Source organism: Pterocles gutturalis, unplaced genomic scaffold (genome assembly GCF_000699245.1).
Source record: "Pterocles gutturalis isolate BGI_N339 unplaced genomic scaffold, ASM69924v1 scaffold46878, whole genome shotgun sequence".
NCBI lineage: Eukaryota > Metazoa > Chordata > Aves > Pterocliformes > Pteroclidae > Pterocles > Pterocles gutturalis.
In genome coordinates, this window is record NW_010119719.1 from 8477 (window position 1) to 28762 (window position 20286).

At 37.6% G+C, this 20286-nt stretch overlaps 1 protein-coding gene across 1 annotated transcript; it reads right to left on the minus strand.

Annotated features, from left to right (window-relative positions):
• Positions 1-55: 55 nt before the first annotated feature.
• Positions 56-19920, minus strand: TEX9 (testis expressed 9). The gene is made up of 11 exons (XM_010076652.1): positions 19871-19920; positions 19392-19455; positions 17757-17827; positions 14016-14064; positions 12893-12978; positions 11236-11414; positions 8481-8563; positions 6028-6201; positions 3305-3439; positions 2733-2867; positions 56-133 (listed from the first exon to the last, which is right to left on the minus strand). The coding sequence occupies exons 1-11, from the start codon at positions 19918-19920 to the stop codon at positions 56-58; spliced, it is 1104 nt and encodes a 367-aa protein (XP_010074954.1).
• Between the last annotated feature and the right edge of the window lie 366 nt (positions 19921-20286).

Here is a 20286-nt window from a genome sequence, read left to right on the forward strand (position 1 = left end):
AAAAGAATGTACCAGCTGACTTGTATTTCAAAAAGAAGTTGTTTCTTTAATTGAATCAATAATTTCCCCAGTCTAGAGCTTTCATGAATTCTTCTTCAGTAAAAGAAAGCATCTTAGCAGCTTCAATGTGCATCTTAAAAAAAAAAAAAAAAAAAAAAGAAGATTAGGAGCGGAAGGTAAAATAGTGTGAAAGACCAATACAAAATCCTATATAACTGGGATAGCTGGAGAGGCTGCAACGTGTCAGTCTATTTTTTTGTACTATGGTTTTGATGGATGTTCACCTGTTTAAGCTGAAGCTGCCATTCATATTTTTCTGACAAAAATTATAGTGTAGGGATAATGTGATAAATTTTACACTAAACATTGCAACTTCAGCTCTAGTAAAACAGGACCAATAGCTTTTCTTATTTCCTTAATGTGCACAGATGTATATGTTTAAAAATCACACAGAAGTCTGAATTTGTACTTCCACCACAGAGGATACAGCACATTATTTAAATGGAACACTGACAGGAGCAAGCAACTTTTAAACTTATAACCAGGATATTTTCTGCTCAAATAATGCAATTGCTTGGAAAAAATGTCATCGGGGTCATCAGGTTTGGTGAGAAAACAAATGGTCAGTGCACAGAACTGCCCGTCCAAAAGATGCAGCAGCTGGAGAGCCCTGAAAGCTCCCTGGGTTCCAGCTGATGTCACAGCAGAGGTCCCAGCTGTGCCACATGTCCTCATCCCCACACCACAGGATTATCTCTTTACCTATCATAATTCAAAGTGGAAAGGAAAGTGGCCCAGCTAAATAGTGTTTACTGCAAATTGTAATGAAATGGGATGGTTTTGAAGAACAGGAAACAATTCATGTCTACAAGGAGTCTGTTGTGTGGGGTTTTTTTATATAGACATACTGTCCATTCAAAACACCAACAACAAGCGTATTGCAGTTCCCTCAGGCAGCTGGATACCCTCTGGCTCTGTAAAGCTCAGACTAACGTCCTTAATCCCTTTTAGAACTAAGATTGTCTATTAAATTCTCTCTCAAGACAAGCAGAGAAGGGTCTGAAGAGTTCAGCTGGAACACCAGCAACTACTTGCTGCCAGCTGCAACTGATCCTGCAGCAGTTTTCCTCCTTCATTCATTCAGTAGAAGGCTTGTGTGAAGCAGACTTGACGTTCTTCAGGGGATGATGCGTATTAAGCACAGGTGAGCTTTAGCTGCCTGTCCCCCGTGCCTTCTGCCAGAAGTTAAACAAGGCAGAGGCAGCACCATTCTCTTTCAGGTTCTTTGAGTCATAGTCTGTTCTGAAAGGAGAACCAACAGCATCCTTCCTCTGTGAGTAAATAACATTTTTTGTAAGAAAAGGTAAGTGGGTTCCTCTACTATCTGCAGTTCTGATACAGTATTCATAGTTTTTCTGAAATATATTTAGTGAAGTTTATCTGAGACAATGTTTTTGGTTGACAGTCAAACAGAAATAACTGCTCTGTGCCTCCCACTGCAGTGACTTCATGTTCCAGAGGACAGTGAGCCACCTCATGCATAGAGTACATTTTGAGTGAATGCTGTATTTTTTTTTCATTCTCGAAATAAACCTGGATGAGCTAGAAAGGCCAGCCAAAGGCTAAGCTAGCGCTCTTTCTGTTAGATGAATCCCCAGGATCTCCTCTGCAGCCTGTTACTGCCAGAAAAATTCTCATCCACTGGAAATGCATGAGCATCCCAGTTCCTCTTACTCCAGCTACCTGTCCTCCTCTGTTGGAGTGGTGTTCCACATTCAAGGGTGTGTTTCCATACTACAATTCCCAATTCTTGGGATCAGTATGTGTATTTTGGTACATTAAGTTGCCACTTCATACAGAACTATGCTTCCTCTCTGGGGGCTCAACAGCCTCAAGAGTGTTTACAAAATGTCTGGTGATCACCGCAGAACTCAAAGGGAAATCAAATGTTCTCTTCTGTCAGAGGCTGGCCCTTCTAAGGTGCTTCTGCTCAACAAGTCACCTGCAAGAGCAGTGCATACATGAACACCCATGCAGCCACACAGATGTGCTACTCTGTGTATGATTCAAAGTATGCGTGATATCCCAGGAATTACAAAAGGACGCAGGTAACTCCCCTCCTTCTATCTCGTAAATTCACAGCCAGGATAAGTAGCCTCTCTTTTTTTCTCTTCTTTTTTCTTTGACGCACAAGGAGATGTGCACCTGGGCAGAATTGTACATGTACAGAACCCAGCGTATACATAAAAAGAAACCATGTTAATAGAGAAGGACACACTGAGAACCCAGGAAGAACCTAGGTCTGAAATGTAATGGCTCACTCCTGAGCAGGCATGCTGTTACAGCTGCTGATACGATAAGTAATATGCTGGGGGTAAAATGGGTAAAAAAAAATCTCCCATGCTAAAATGGACTCTACAGACACAGCAGCAAAGAGTGTTGCTGTTATTACCTGAACAGCATTTGTTCTTGAACAAATTGATACTCTCAGTTCTAAAGCTTGTCAGCAGTAACCCTTCACCATGACAGGCTATGTCCCAAGTTAGGAAAGCAGTCAGTTCAAAAGAAGCAGCAAAGCGTTAGCAATATGCACTAATACAAGTGAGGCCGCTCCTCCCATGCACTGAAACTTCCCAGTCTGAGGGCTCTAGTTTACACGATTCCCTCACTTGGCAACAGACACATTTTGCTAGAGGTTGTTAACTGACCTAAAACAGTACTCTGGCCCTTACCTTCTGTCTCTTTAAAATATCAATTAACTTTAACTGCTTTTTAAAACCTGCCATTAGCTCTCCTTTTTGTTTCTGCAGTTTCTTGTTTTCAGTTTTTAATTCTTCAATTGTTTTGAGTTCTTGGTTAGCTGCATCCTACCATGGGAAGAAAAAGGAGAAATGTATTATTTATGAAAGTGATGCTTCAACCAATGAAACTCGGCATCACATACCAAAATGACAAACAGCAGCCACACAGGACACTTCTGAAAACAAACAGGATTAATCAAAATATTCCCACACCAAAACTTAAGAAAATAAAATCTCAGTGATAGAAGCTATGGGTTGCCAGTGGATGTATTAGGATTGTACATATACTTTTCTCTTTTTATTCTGTACACTTCTTCCTCCTGCATAGGTTGTAGTAGTGTCATCCAAGATAACTTACCAAGCTCTTTGGTGACTTGCTCGAAGTTAATTTTGGGACTATCTGCAAGATACACAATGCTTCCAAAGCTGATCAAGCCTTTTGTCTCATTCCAGCATTACTGAGTGATTACAGGTTGGAACTTGCTTTCCTAAGACACCCGTACCTTGTTACTTTGCTTCAGTTTATTCAGCTCCAGTTTATACTTTTCTGCTTCTTCCAGGGCCCTGTTTAAGCGAACCTGTGTGGTGCTCTGACTGGCTGCGGCCTGCTTTTGTGCACGCTTTAGATTCTCGAGTTCCTATTTAAGAAGCAAAGGACAAAACCAAACATTATGAATAATTGTACCTTAATGAATCCCATACAGACAACACATTTACAGCAAGGCTCGCCCTTGAAAACTAAGGAGTCTGTGGACTTCCTTGACCTGCAGATAGAACCTGTCTTAGAGACCATTAATTCCACTGTTAAAACATCCCTTTCTCTGAAATCTTGAAAAGGGATCTTTTTCATCTTTGTTTTAAACTTCTCTTATAATTGTGGAGCTGATCAGGTCAGATCACAGGATTGACTGAAAAACCTCATATGCTCAGTCAGACAAAGAGGAAAAAATGTCAGTATGTCCACTCCGTGGCAGATTTTGGAATGGTGGCTGGTATTCCCAGCTGCTTCTTCCGACCTGTTCCTTTTACCTCTTTTCCCCAGAGGTTACTACATGCCATTACCAATAAAGAGTTAAAACAGCCCGCTGAAGATGGCTGAGGGCAGTAACTATTTCATCTAGCACAAAATAGTTCATCAGGTGTTTATAGCAACAATCAAGAGAGTCCCTCTTATCTCTGATGATGGTATTTCCTAGTGCTGTAAGTGGGGAAATGAGGAAAAGCGACCAAGCTGAGGAACAGAATAACAAGATTAAAGATCAGGGCATATAGATAAAAGACACGGTAGCAGAAATAAACAAGTCTGGCAGAAAGAGCACATCTTGTCATTTGTGAAAAAGAAATAGACTCTTTTTTAAAAGACTACCAAATGTTTAGTAATGGGCACAGAAAGATTCTTTTAACCAAATCAGGGTAGAGCGGGGGCTTGTCATTAACCTTTTCCTCTCAGACTGCCTGATTTCTGAGTAACTGTTTGATTTTCTCATTTCTACACCAGCTCTTGGGGTGGTTACTTCTAATTTTCACATCACCTATCCAAGAGAGGCATACTCATTGATAGGTGTATGCAGAAAAGGATGCTATGGTGAAGTTATGACTGGAACAAGTATTTCTGGGAAACTTTTAATCTTCTCCATAATGGATGAAGAAAACAGGAGAGTAGATGCATCTCGGTGATCCTCTAAAATTCTACTGGCGAATGGGCCTCCTCCCAGAGTTCCCAAAAACAGATGTCCCTTCAACATTTTTATTTTGCAACTACCCTGCCCACCTGATTGATTAAAGAAAGATGGGTAAAAGCCTGGCTAGTAGGGCAGCAGAGCCCCTCGCTGGGACACATGCATGTGCATCACCAGGAATGCAAATTCGCCTGCTGGAAACCGACCCCTGTGTTTCCACAGAAAAAAAGCTGCACGACATGCAAACCTCTTTGTCTTGTAGCAAGATGATGGAGCTGAGAACAGGGTCAACTAAATCTTCCATGTTGTGTATTTTATTCTTCATTAATATGAAAAGCTTTGGAATATAGCTGTTCAAGCATTTCATGACCAAAAAAAGAGTCTGCGTGCAATGCAAATTATGTACCAGCTAATCACATCACTTAATGAAGGAATTCTAATAATTCATTTAGGGCTTTTTGACATTTACTGGCATACATAATACCTTATCAAATTTTTTTTTGCAAGTCATCCAGGGAGGGTATGTTGTTAAATATATTTGACTCCAAGTTTTTCATCTTAAAAATGCCTGAAATAAGTATTTTGTTTTGTAGGTGGTCAAGGTTTCTGCCAATTCTTCAATACTTCAAGTAACAGCTGGATTAACTTTCCCATAGAATGTTTCCCTAAGAGGGGGAAAAACTACTATGTTCTTAAGCTGCATCCCATTTCAGCCTCTGGATTTTCTCCAGTGTTCTGGTGTGGCTGAGGCACTCAAGCATCAAGAGGGGGTGCGATACAACAGAATCACGTGTTCTATTACATGTACTACACAATACCGTATGAATTACATGATTTTGAAGTCAACCTCTCTAGCTCTGAGTAATTAAAGAAAAACACATGCTGCTCTTAGATGAAGCTCCAAACAAACAAAGCTGCGTGTGCAGGCCATCTGCTAGGACTAGGCACGTATACAATGTTTGCACGTGTGGCCTACAGCAGGAGCCAGGTTAACTCTGATTCACCCACATTGGAGCGGCTGGTTTTCAAACAGTTCATTTTCAAGAACAAAGACATGTCCTTTCCTCTACCTGCAGAAGATACTAACATAAGCTGCAGGTGGTGTTTTTTTAAATGTCCACCAGGTTCTACAGTTTACAATAAAACTCTTTATTACCAGAAGCAATTTTTAACAATTATAATTAAAAACAGAAAAATAACATTTCCTTCTATTTTTCAAGATTCCTTTGTGAATTTGACAGCAGCTTCTGAAAAGTTTTTTTTTTTTTTTTTTTGTCTCTTGCAGGTCTTTTACACAATAACTTAATTTTAAAATACAGAAATATATGATTGTAGAAGCAGCAGAAAAGCAATTAGCAAAATCGATTATTTCTTCCTTTTAAAAAGTGATTAGACCATTTAAAAATACAATTTTAAAAACTATGTATCAGAGATTTAAAAGCTAATGGGATCATTGGATATGACTCTATCACAAGAGGGTACAGAGGGTGATTTGATAGGGGTTTTTTTCCCTTTTATGAGATAAATGAAACTAATATCTGCAATACCTTTTCTAGCGCAGTGACCTCATGTTGTAACCCTTCACTTTTTTTGTTTGCTTCTTGTGACAACATTTTGTACTTTTCAGTCTGAGAACGTTGTATACTGATTGTTCGTTGCAGTCTTGCGTTTTCTTCTTCCATATTTTTAAGCTGAGATTTTAAATTCTGATTTTCATCATCCTGTTTGACAGTAATTAGCAAAAAACCCCAAATAAATTATTGCAAGAAAGCAGCAGGATAATGTGATAGTACGATTTTGTAAATAAAGGCCAGTAAAAAAAACATATACTGTAGATATGGACATAATTTTTAAAAATTATGCATTTTTTAAATGCTTACATCCTTCCTGATGGATTTCACAACAATTTTAAGAAAGGAAACAACTAAGACAAACTATGTAAACCATTTAATTTCTCACAGTTCAAAAGTTTTGAGCACTAACTATAAAAATGTTCTAGAATAGTATGAATAACAGTGGCACATAGATATTTTGTGACATTTTAGTGAGAACAGCTAAATTCACACATTAGGAAAAATTCTGTGAATAAGAATATAATTACTGATAAATCAACCCATTATGTTTTAGGAGCTTATCTGGTTTTGACTTAAAAGCAAGCTAATGATCCCAGATACATCAAGTATTCAAATTCAAGATTCTCTTAATACCAAGTGAATCCTGTATTAGCTTCATGACCTGGTGGCAATTACATCCCACATTAAGCATTCTAAGTTCAAGGCATTTTTCTTTTATAACCTTTTAAGCATTATAAGTGGATACTAATGTAGGTTATTTCAGGGATACATTCTACCCTTCACTTCTTTAAGAAAAAGAAATCAAGGCACGTGCAGAAATGGAGTTTCTAGAAAAAAAAGTCTTTCTCTCCTGTCCTCTCAGCTGCTAGGAACACATGCTTCTCACCTGGGAACCGGATGTGCTCTACCCTACGTGTCACGGGACCGCCCACACCTCAGAAGCTCCCACTTCTTTATATTTAAAACAGATGTACTTCTTCCTTACAATAATTGGATGGTAAATAGGAACAAAACCCAGAATCTACCTCAAGGCTTTGACAATATGAAATTTCTGTGACCTTCTGGATGTAATAAAGTTATTTTCACACCAGAGAAACCAGTACCCAAAATGATACATTCTGATACAGCGTGCTACAGGGTCAAGAACAGGTAAAAGGCTGTCTTCTGTCATCTGCTATAGTAACTGAATTCTGAAGTATTTTTGGCATGGAATGAAGAAGTTCAAAGCTATTGACAAAATTATGTTTGATTTGAAAATGAAAATGTGTTTAAAATCTAATGTAACAACTTTCTTCTGATCACAGCATAAAAGTATTGAAATGCAGAAGCACCTATATTGATAAAAATTAAGTTCAGATATAAAATATCAAAATCTAATTCCTTCTAAATATTTTCTCTAGGTGCCTATCTCAAAAAACTTATTTAATACCATCCTGCTCCTTAAATCTAAATTAAAAACTTGAGAGAAAATGTATAGGTAGTTTGTCACGTTCTGAGTGTCATAATCACATTTGGGCCTGCGGAACAGGTGGGGAAAAAAGCATTCTGACGTTAAGAGACCATAACTAAGAATAACCTAATTGTGTAAAATGGAAAGTTAGTTCAAAAACCTTGCTTGATTACAAATGCATGAAAAAGAGGTGATCCCTCTGGCAGAGAGACACAAACTATACAAGGTTTTACAGTTCAAGAGATGTCTAAGCATAACCTGAAAACATTGTCACACAGTGCAGATCACAAAACTTGTACTACACTCAGTGAAATATCAGTGTAGCTCCCCAATGCTTTAACTTCAGGCTGATCTGCCCAAATACATAATTCCAAATACAGTCCTCTCCATCAAGTATAATCTTGAGAACGAAAGAAGCCTAATTTCTGTTTTCATTACAATATTCCACTTCAAGTGGATCACACATCAGCTGTTTCCACACTTCCTTCCACAAAGGACACCCAAAGCATGTGACCAAATTTCTCAAGTTTTTTTAATTCTCATTCTGCCCTGAACATCACTCTCCTCCCATCACCCAGCTCTGGGTACCATTCTTCTCTCTGCATGCCAAAATCTGTATTTGACTGCTGTGGTATCCTCCTCCTCTTTCTCAGGCTCTGGTAACTCTCCTTCCAGGCAGTGCTGGCTAGGGCACTCCGCACTACCACAGTGTCGCTACATCTGGGGCACATCTTCATTCACAGTGCTTCTTTCCTGCCTAAAATTCCTTTTCATTAAGTATATTTTGCAAGCTTTTAGCCCAAGACCACATTTATACAGAAATTACTATCCTTGACTCTAAATTGTTAGTAAATTTTAAAAAACCAGAACCTTAGTTTTTAATACTTGAAAAGGAAAGGCTGAGGGAATTCTGTTGTGATTATTTGTTAAAGAGGAACGTACTCTGTTTCTGCAGATAAGAAAACTCAGCTCTCACCTTTTTCCTGCATTCACACACTACACTGTCCAGCTCTTCCTGCATAACACGTAACTTTGCCTTAAGAAATCTGATTTGAGCTTCTGTGAATATAGAAGTTACAGTTAATATCCCCCAAGTACTCATTATTCAATGCAAAGCAATAAGACTGATGTAAGAACTCACTTTCATCTTGTTTTTAAAAACACACTACATTCTTTATAATTATTAAAGAGAAATAGGCAAACAAAAATCAGCTTTCTATATCAATGTTGCAAGTTTGTCAGGCACAGCTTTGCATAGATTTTTCCCTTTTAATGACTGCACTTGACATCTTTAACGTGTAACAGACTCATAATTCTCAAAATTGAAACATATTGGAAACTTCTGCCATATTATTCTATACACTACAGCATTCCTTGAGACTGAAGTAAAAAAATCCTATATTGTAGGGTATGTTGACAATGAATCAATCAGTAGCTGCACTTTGCGTAGTTACATCCAAAGTAATTTTAAACCGTCCACACCATGGATTTGAATGTAGACTGCAAAACCTTCCTAATAGGTAAATACCCCTCCCACAGGGGAGTCCATGCTTTTTTTAAAGTACACTGCTAACATTATGAAATTAATATTTTAAATTACATAAGTTCAATCAGATGTTTTTTTCCAAATGAAGTATTTTCTTGCTCCTGGACAGGTAAGAAACATACCACTGTCATGAAAAAAACAAGCTGTGTGTGCACAGTATGTTCTTTCACTCCCTATTCCCTAGTTTCCCCAGCCCATTCCCAAGGAACTCCTCCTGAACTTCCACAGGCACAAAGCATGGGAACAGTGTAAGGACCAAGTTGAGCAACACAGGAATAACCATTTCTCACAGTAGGCACGTGGGGAAAAGAATAAAGCAGAGAAGCAGTATCTGGAGCTGCACATGGCTACACGTGTTCATTTGCTGTAACATGAATTATTTTAATTTCACCCACTTTACCTTACCAACTGCAGCTTAAGTTCTAACTCTGCAGAGGCCAATAACAAGTACAATTTAGGAAAACACCATGAAAAAACACACACAGGCTGACTTTCTTCCTCCTGTTACATCCTTACCAGCTTCTGGTAACTAGTGGCTATCCTGAGATAGAGACCATATTGAAGCCATCAAGTTCAATACTTTTTCATGTCCTTCTATCTTATTAAATTGTTTTACTTTCTTCATAAAACTTATTGCAGTTTGGCATTACACTATCCCATGGCAATGAGTTGGCTAATTTATTTGCTTTAAATCCAATTTAATCTGGCATTTACTAGTGTTTGCAGTAGAAAAAAATATAGCTTTCCCTTTACCATTACTGTTTTCATTACAGAATCTTTCATATTGCCTTGAATTGTTTTGTTTCCAAACTGAAGATTCAAATTAAAGTCTTTCCAGGCTTCTACAACACTTCAAAATCAGTTTTAACTATCCTAAAATCATTGTTTCATATCCATCTCTTTACCAGCTATCACTCCTTTTTTCCAGATGACTATTCTGCATGTTGAACAATGTAAACTCCATGACACATCACTCTAGGACTATACAACTACCTGCAAAAAATGGTTGTTTCTTTTTAACTTTTCTTTTCCTGCTGTACTCAGTTATTAGACCACAGACAGTTTCTCTTCATTCTCAGACATCTCTGTGTCATTAAGAGCACTTAGTCGTAAACCTTGTTGAAAATCTAAGAGCATGACTAGAACCAGATCAGCCTTGGGAGGTGGCTATGATCCCAAATTATCTTGAATTCTCTCAAGAGGTAACAATAATTAAACAATTAGCTTCCTAATTGGTCAAATTTAGTCACCTGATGAGGCTGATAGGCAGAGGGGTATCACTTAATAGGATGGTCTCTGGTTATAAAGTAACCAACAGTTGAGGGAATGGTAAACAAGAAAACGGTATCTGAGAGACTCTGATATCCTATAAGAAAGAAAGGGTTTCTTGGAATCCTGAGATAATCTGAAGATGAACAGGAAGTGTGACAACACATTCAGGTATTTTGATCATACGTGTGGGGGTATATTAGATAAAAATAGACCTTCATCTTCAACCTTCTACAGGTCTCTGCACTTGTATAATCTTGTACTACTGCTGTGAATCTCTGACTTCATGCTTGCTTTAGCGTTGTAAGAAACAATGTTAACCCCCTTTTATCCCACCAGAGCCAAAAAGACAGATGTGCATCATGCCTTTAGCTTCACTGGCAAATGCTGCAATCCCCTTTGCTACTGTATTTCTAGGACAAACATAAATACACCGTTTGGAATGAGAAAGTACCTGGGGGATTCTCATTCAAGCACTGTAGACAAAACATTACTTCATTTAAGCCACTTACTAAGATCCACAGCATTGATCTGAGGAAAGGCTTTTTCCTCTAAAGGCAGAATCTGTGCAAAGGACTGAAGCTCTTTTTGGAAAGAGAAGTTTAGCATCATGTATTTCTGTTTCCCCAGTGAAATGAATCAAATGTTATGTGCATATTCAACATATGTAACCATCCAAATGTCTTCCTACAAAGGTGATAAAAATTCACTTTTTCCTATGATTATTCATATGTGACCTGGTCTTCTTCCAGGACTACAAAAAGAAGAAAAAAAACTTTTTGTTTTCTTTTAACTTAAGAGCTTTAGAACCTTCCCTGTAATTTCTACAGAAACTCTTCCTTTTTTCCCCAGGAGAAGCCACTTCTAACAGTCAGGAAGTAAGAATAAAAGTACCTAACCATAGGAGGAAACCTACCTGGTCCAATTTCATTTCCAACGCTTGGAATAACATCATCATCTAGACAACCTGGTAAGCCTTCTTTCTCTAGTTTTTCTTCAGTTTTGCTTATTGTTCTTGTTGAAGAAAAATCTATGCAATCTTCCAGTACTGCAACATCATCAGCACTTTGTACTTCCAGGTTTCTTATTTTTGAACTAAAAAAAGAAGCAAACCCTAGATTTTCTACTTCTAATACAAACAAACCAAAAAAAAAAAAAAAAGCACATTTGCTATTTTTAAGAGTATACAGTTATTTACCTAATGGATTTTTATAGCTCACATTCATATGAAAGATACACTGATGGTAATTTCTCATTTTATTTATGTAGGATATCTTTACCATATTCCACATAAACAATTACAGGATTTTTCATCTTATAACATAAGAGGCAGAGAAACAATATCACTTTCTACTGAGATTTTGGCATGGTCTTCTCATCCAACAACTTAATAACTAAATCAGATCAAAAGAAAGAAACACAGAAGCGTCCTCTTGGCTTTAGCTACTATCCTCTGCCTTAAATTCTCCGATTTTTTTCCCCTGCATGTTAACTTCCAGAACCTCTGTCCTCTCTAGCTGTATTCCTGCCTTATGACCACAATTTCTGTATCATCATGCCTGGCATGGGAAACTCCATTGATCCCACAAGTTGCACACAAAGTATGTGACATATCTGCTACATAGGTTATCTCCTCAGCTTTCTTTTATAAAAAAGTTATATTAGTTCCCACAGGATCTGAAGCTCCTACATTCTTACTCCAATATATCCTCATTCCAATGCAACCTCCAAACTCCTTCTAGCTGCTAACTTTGTCCCACAACTTTGGCTTCACCCTGCAGGTCCTGTATCTGCACAGTTGCCCTTCTAAATCTCACGATGTGGTGCCAGCATGACAGCCTCCACTGAGCTGCCCACAGGAGGTCCAAAGGGTCCCCCAAGTGACTCCCAAGTCTTGAAAGACAACCTCGGCCTGTGTCAATTCTATGTTCTGCCACCTTGCAGATAATTCACATCCTATTTTGGTATTTGTCTGTATCTTGTGGCAATTTTAATTTGCTCCCAGGACTTCATGTATTTCTCCACTCTTTTTCTTTTGTCCAGATCTCCATCTCTTGCTTTTACAACCTTGAATTTGTTGTCTACAGAGCTGAAGCTTTCCAGCTTGAAACCCCTGAAAGCTGTGGTACTGACTCTTGTCTTGTGAGCCCAAGATTCACCAAACAGGGGAGACCCTCGAGGGCCTCAGTTTCCCATCACAAGTCTGATCACAAATCAGCCTGCACCTCCTAAGCGAGCTCTCTCGAGTTGCATTTCCGCATGTATGCTTGTTAGGCATCCTCTCACTGAAAGAGCTAACTGAGTTGAACTGTCAGCTTTGAGAAGTGCTTGAGCAGGAAGCAACAGGTTCACTGTTGTAATATTAATCACATATGTTCAGTAGTAATTGTTAGTGCTCTGTGCAAGTAAACAGAGATAGCTACATGGTGGAGCTGACTGAGGAGGGCCAAGCTGGATACATTTATTTATACAAATGCATATAAACATAGAAGCATACATGAATAAAAATAACCTGACAAAAAATATCAACTAAAACATTTTATTACAAACAAAAGGATATGTGTATAATATACCTTGAAGTTGTTCTTTTTCCCTTACTTCCAGAGTATGGTCTGTTCTGAGCCGTGGGCAAAGAAGTACATCTCTTCTTGTCTGCTAGCTACAAATTTTTTTTAGAAAGTAGTGACTTTTTTTTTTTAATTAGTTAGGAATTACTTTTTTCTAGTGTTCTGTGGGTTTTTTTTTTCTTTTTCATATATTCAGACTTAAGGATACTCTTCAAAGTATGCTTTTCCAACTCTCAAAAGCACAATTTTTCAGTTTTATTTGCACTCGTCTTTATCTTGCAACTTTTACGTCCATATGCCCAAATTATAATACATCCAATAGTCATTTGCTTGGGGGAGTTCTTGCACACACACTCATAGTAAATTCATGCATAAACAAGGCTTCTAGCTATTATCAATGGATCAACTATTGGACAGTCAACAGAGTGCATTTCTTTGAAAGATGTTTATCATACCTTCAAACCCATGCTATTTTTATCCATTATTTTAATCTTATAAATTTCCTGTAGAAGGAAGATCTCGTAATATTTTTGCTACTTTCATTCAATTAACTATTCCTCAAAAAACAGGGGTTTTTCTGCTGTATTCTGATAAATAACCTCAGACAGGATTTTGGAAGCTTTAGCTCACTTCCTGAACAATTCAATGTAACTGTAATTAGAGGCTAGTGAGTTTGTTCCTAATCTCAATCTCCTTTTTCCATTAAATTTTCCTTCCTGTATTCAGTTATTTTGACTACTTGTTTATTTTTACATCTAGAAGGCGGTAGTACTGCCTTTAGTATTAAAATGGTGGGTGAGGGAATGAGAGAAAGGAAGAAATATAATTATGTTCTAATATTTTGCACTTGGAATTCTTAATTTGATGTTCAAAACGCTGAACACTTCTGTCAATGCTCTACCCAAGAGGAAACTTAGAACACAAAAATTAAACATGATGTAAGTCTACTTAACCACCAGTGGCACCGAGAAACCCTGGGAGCACTGTCCCTGTAGCACTGCTTTGAACACCATTTCCTTTTGGCTTCCCACCCACGTTGTCCCCAGTGTAGCACAGCCTCAAAACCAGAAGTAACATGTGGCAATTATACTAGAAGATAAATTAACCAGGATAGTTTTGACTTTGATACCTTGGCATATGAGTGTGTAAGAGATGAAACTTCAGGACAAAGTGGATCTCTGCAGGAAAAAAAAAAAAAAAAAAAATTAAAATTCACTGAACGTGTATTACAAAATAAACCTTTTAATATAAAAATTCAACCCTCCTGTCAGAATCTGGAGAATAACATTTTGTATGTCTGGAATAAACAATACAGCTAAGGTGGGAACGCATACTAAATTCAATCATAAATTCAGTCTCATTCTCTTTCTTTCCATTCCTACCCATTTTGCTGTCTATATCACCTGGTGAGTCCAGGGTACCTCATGCAAGGTTTTACTCATGTACCAGACTCTGAATCTCATTTCTTGCAATGCAGGTAATTGCTGCAACTACTGGCCTATTAGATCAATGATTCCCTGCACCAGGGAGTACTTAGCCAGTATGCAGAGTGTTACCAGCTTGAACAAGACAGACGGATAATCCATTACTGAAGATAATCAACAGCTCAGTGGTTAATATGCCTACCTGACACACAAATCCCTGAATTAACACAAAGAAAACAAAAATATAAACCATTGATCTCTATATCCTAAGAGGGAGTGCAATTGTATGCTCAGATGGACTGTTGTCAAGTCAATTGACAGGGACCATCAAGTGATTATGAGGTGGGAGCAATTTATAAATTAAGCCTCACAGAATTTTCTCTGAAATACATATTACAGAAATAGTATCAATTTTACAGATGAAAAACAGCAATTAAAAAAAGCAACTTTCTTATCCGCTTATTTGGCTGAAAACCATGCTTCTTAGTAACTGAACTTCAGGTTAAATTATTATTTTTAAAATCTGCTGGAAACATGCAGAAAGTTTCAGCATGCTGTGTACTATCCAGGTCAAGTTTCTTGTCATATATATAACCTTTCTGCTTTCAGGAGGAGTTGTGCCAATCTGTGTTACTGCACTGAAAGGCTACTTTTTTACTACCCTTTATTGTTTTTTACTACAATTAAAATGCCGGTTTATAAAAGATTTAGAATAAAATTTAAATTTTGGGCACATCAAGTCACCTCATTTTTTTTTGCTCAGCTGATTTGAGCAAGTGTTTAGATCTTGCCTTTAAAAATTTCACAGACATCCACTCATCAACAAGAATTATCTGCACAAAGCTCCAGATTTTATTAATCCAAAAAAAACCTGGAGAAATTGTCTGTGGGTGGTTAGCAACAGCCTTCAAGAATAGGATGATTAGTTTTTGTCTATTTACCCTATTTTCCTCATGCCTCCTTCCTATTGGCTAGCTTTAGGAGCATGCAGGAGGTGAGGATTTGCTGCCACAGAAATAGCAGTTATATGTTATTCTGAAAAACAGGAAAATACAGCACCCTCTATACTCAAGAAACAACAATGTTCCTTCTATCAATAGACCAATTTGTTCCTACTATATCTGTTGTCTCAGGGTCTTCTTGTTAAAAAACCAAACAAAGCAAAACAAAGAGCCCCCCTCATTGTTTGCTAAATTCCTCAAACTTGTTTAACCTTAATGGTTTCTTTCCTCTTCCCCACACATGACAACCCATTTTTAAACCTTGTAATACAGTTCTATAGCTGTTTGATAAGTGAAATTAATGTGTAAATCCTGAAAAGATACACAAATAAGTAGCTAGAGGATTGTGGCAACACTGAAACAGAAGCTAATGTTTAACAATTCCATCTCTGCATGTAAACAGGAGATGCATGTGCATGAGCAAACCCTTTGTGTCCGTTAATCCCATTCCAAGCCTATAGCATGCTTGCCCATGCGCATACAGCTCCCATTGCCATGAGCCTGGCGGTGCTCTGAAGAGTGAAAGTGTAAACAACAGCTTATTTCAATGCGGTGTCACTGAAGCTCTTTATCTCTAGAAAATTCAAGTTTCTCAGCAAAAATTATGCTAGAAAACCTCCAGAACAACTTATTTTAAAATGTACACTGACTTAGAGGGTGACTTAAATATTTGTTGCTTCTTTTTTCACTTTGCTTACTCATGGTTTTTTTGCTCTTCTCCCCTCACTGCTATCTCTTTCTTTGCTCCAATTTCTCCCCCTCTTTCCAGTTGCTTTAGTGTTCATTCTCCTTAAAGGAATCAATGGAACTGTTTTCAAAATCTCAAGTGCTTCCTTTAGATTTTATGGCCTATCTGCTTGTACAATTTTGAAATAAAACATTTTTTTCAATTAAATATTAAATACTTGGAACTAATCTAATTGAATGGCCTCAATGTTCACTCACAGATAATCAGTGTACCTAATTCCTAGCACACATTTCTAATTTTTTTTTCACTACAGCATGGGATTTCAATTCTTCTCTGACATAAATGTTTACAAGAACACAGACTGCGGTTATTTAAGTGTTTTAATTTATGTAGGTAATGAGCAGATCAGCTGCTAATCTGACACACTTACTGCCAATATTTTAAAAAATTTTTCCAGCACTCTCATTTATTTCAAATGCATCCCATCAAAGCTGTTAACTCCCTTTGTTGGGTCAAATCTTTCCATCACATTATTTCCCTAAACAGCTCTGTAACTCAACTCCAGTTTGAAATTCTTAATCTTCTGTCTACTGTTCAAGATACATCTAATAGAAAATAAAACTAAAGCAAGATCCAGAATTTGTTTGTAAAGCATGATTATACTTATAACACATGGAGTTTGTTTTTTTCCCCCCTGTACAACTGGCAGATAGCTCAGAAATAATTTCACCTATAGTAGCAAACTTTTGCTAGTATAGCTGGGTGGCTATCACAGACTCACTGTCACATCTCTGTGTACTGAGAAACACTTTTACATTAATTTTAAAAAAATAATTTTAATTAAATTTAAAAAAAACACTTCACTTTTTGTTTTGGCCTTTACTCTGCACAAAAGTAATTATCTGATCATCTCTAGCAGGCTTTCATATATACTATTTCAAAACAGTTTCCCAACTGCAGTTTAACATTTTAAGCACTTTGTAGTCTGGCCCTCTATCTTTGTTATCCAGATTAGTGGCATCATAAATTTAGGAACCTACCAGATCAGATCTTTGATAAACTGTGTTATTAGTCTATCTTAAATTCACCCACCTCCTGTACTATCAATATACAAACCCTTGAACAACTAAGTAAATAATAATGCCCCTGAACAACGAAGCAAATACAGGGATGTAACTATCCTCGCTAGAGCTAATGGGTTTGAACACACAGGCCAAACCCCACGGCTCTACCTATGTTCATGCAGGCCAAAGGTATGCCGGCTTCAGAGGTGCAATGATATCAAAGTTCCGGAGGGTGGCAGCTGAATGTTTGTCTCTCTTAGGTTTTTGTGGGGGGTTTTTTGTTTGTTTGCTTCTGTTTGTTTTCTCAAGCACTTCCTGTTCCAGGAACATTTAGGCCAAGTTAAACGTGAACCAGTATCTATTTCTTCGTTTTGCCAGCTGAACTGGTTAAAAAACACCTACTGCTGAGCATCTGCTGCTTGGTACTGCAGATAAACCTGCCACCTTACCTTGCTTTTTTTACTTAGCATCCTAGATAGAACATTTCAGCAAAATTAAGACTTCCTTGAAATAACAAGGAGCAACACTTATTTAGCATAATTTCAAATAATAGGAAAAAAATTTAGACTTCACCAATCCTGTATGCTGCAAAGACAGATAAAACAGAAGCCTGGTTAGGGTGCAAGTCAGGGTGCACAGGATCAGTGTAAAAGATTCCCCACGAATTATCCACAGGAGTTGTAAAAGACATACCTCTGTCTGCTGTCTTCACATGACTTGGTCTGTACTGAAACTGGTCTATATAGTATCTCCTGGTGGCCTTTCTTTATTAAAAAAAAAAAAAAGTCAGTCTTGGGGAACATAATCTATGAAAGGTGAATCACATATTCATAAATCACAGATCAAACCCACTATACTCTACTATGTAAAAGAATGGAAACTATAGGCTACTGTGGAAAAGAACTTCTCAAACATGGGAAAAGATGGCTAACAAGTAAAATGCCATTTCTATGCCCCAACACTTATTTCTGCTCCACAACATGTAATTGCCTTTTGCCTGTAAAACTTTTGCCCAGCTTAACATCATCTGAGATTCTGTAACCCTTCCTCCTTTTTCCCTGAAATATAGGAGTAGCAAATGCACAGCAGGTGGAACAAATTTTCAGTTTTCCATATTGCACAATAAGCCTTAAAAATAAATCTTTATTCATGCAATACAACCATAATTGCCCACTGATATGTTGCATGTACTTCAGAGAACAATTCAGTTTGAATGTTCAGATAGCTTTCATGTTGCTAAGTTACAGTTAGAAAGCATAATCCAAAAGAAAATGCAGTTGTCCTGTTTGGTGTTCTGGTTTTTGGGGGGGTTTTGTTTTTTTTTTTTTAATTAGACTGTTGTTCTTTTGTTGTTAAATGTATATCTGTGCAATCTGGCAGTGCCACGTGTTATATTAAGAGTCCTAAGAATATTTGATCTGTATTTAGAGAAGGAAAAAAAAAAGTGGTTTTGTTGTTGCTGTTTTTTAAAGGAAAGAGACTAGATGCTATTTTGGATGTTTCATCTGCTTCTGTTCAAATGCCAAGCAGTTAGCCTCAGTTTATCACAGCTGAAAAGAAAAATATGCCTCCACAGGACGTAAAAATGAAGTTTCAACAGCAGGAAAAGTGCATACAAATATAGTTTTCCAGAAGACTTGATAACTTACGTTTTAAGCCTTATTTGAGTGCATTTACAATTAATATATCTAATATGCATAATCCCTTCTCCAAACTGTTTTGGATATAAACCATACCACTCCTGTTCCCTTTTTTTAATTTATCCAATTTTCATCTAAAAACTTGTCTCTACCTGGTACACAGCCACACCAATGTTAAAAGATAATACTGACAGTAAACAGGAAATTTTTCTGTTTTAAGAAAGTTTCCTTCTTACTAATTATGTATTCTCTATTTATGTTGCTTATTCTTTGTATTTCTTTCAGCTTGAACAATGTCGATCCTATTTTACAAGGATGTTATTGCAACAGTATCTGGTTTTCAAATATTATCTTTTTTTTTTTCAGTATTTAAGACATAAAACCACCTACAGATACTTTTCTTAAACATCATAAACAATTTTTTTAATGTGCTTTTAAGTATATAGCTGCACAAATGCTCCATGCCTCTATGTGAACATCTACCTACCTGATGAAATTATATAAAAACTATTTTTTGATGTGTTTTTAGTAAAAGCTTACAACTTTGGAAAAAAAAAAAAAAAAGCTTAGATTGCATTTGAGACCAAAATACTCCTAGTTGTCATGGTCTAAATAATTTCTTTTGAAACTTGGCCCTGTGTGCAGGTGAATCAAGGCTAAATTACACAAGTCTGCATCACCTACTCACCATTACTTCTTCAGCCTGACGCACCAGTTTTTCTGTTTTTGCTTCTAATTCTGCATTCAGTCGCCTGAAAGAGTGAGAATGCTTGTCACTGAGTTTTTGAAAGATTTAAAAGAAAAGAATGTAAGCATGACAGTATCCCTGTCTGAACTAAGTGAAATTTTAATAACTCCTACAAAGGAACACGGAAATACACTTCAGGGTATTAACAAAGTTACCTTTCAACAACTTCCTGGGTTTCTGTCAAATCAATAGTAAGACAACACCTACATCCATTAAAGAGTAAAGTTTAGACTGTAATTCTGAGAGGTAAAGGGTGTCCTTGTTTTTGGCCAGGTCACTCCTTAATACACATTTTATGTCTGTATAATGCTGTCTGGGTTTAACACTGTCCTCCCCTTGGGAATACTTAGCGGCAGGGATTGGGGAAGGAGTCACATACGATTATGTTACTTGTGTAATAAGCTTGTGTTCTTGCATACTTCCCTTTATATCTTTCCATGCAGCGTGAGGAGGGGAGCTTCTGCGCCATGGCTCCCTGCACATCCTCACAGGCCTTACACCTGACAGGCAGCACAGTGCCTGGTTTTACATCTGCTTTCACTGCCTTTGGCACAAACTGCGGAGCTTTTAAGCTTTTTAAACAGGTTTAGCATTCATATATTCATCATTTGAAAGCAATGTCTGTGTTTTAAATGCAGAAAAGCCCAATGCCCGGTGCTGTGGGCTGGAGGTGAGGCCGCGCACAGCCTCCCTGGGGCGCCCTGACAGGGCGGCTGCGGAGGAAAGCGAACGCTCTGCTTTCGGTGCTCTCGTCTGTAGGCTTTGGGGAACTAGTTGAGGGACGCGGATACAGGGGATGAACTCCGTTAGGACAGCCGCCCAGGCAGCCGCTCCG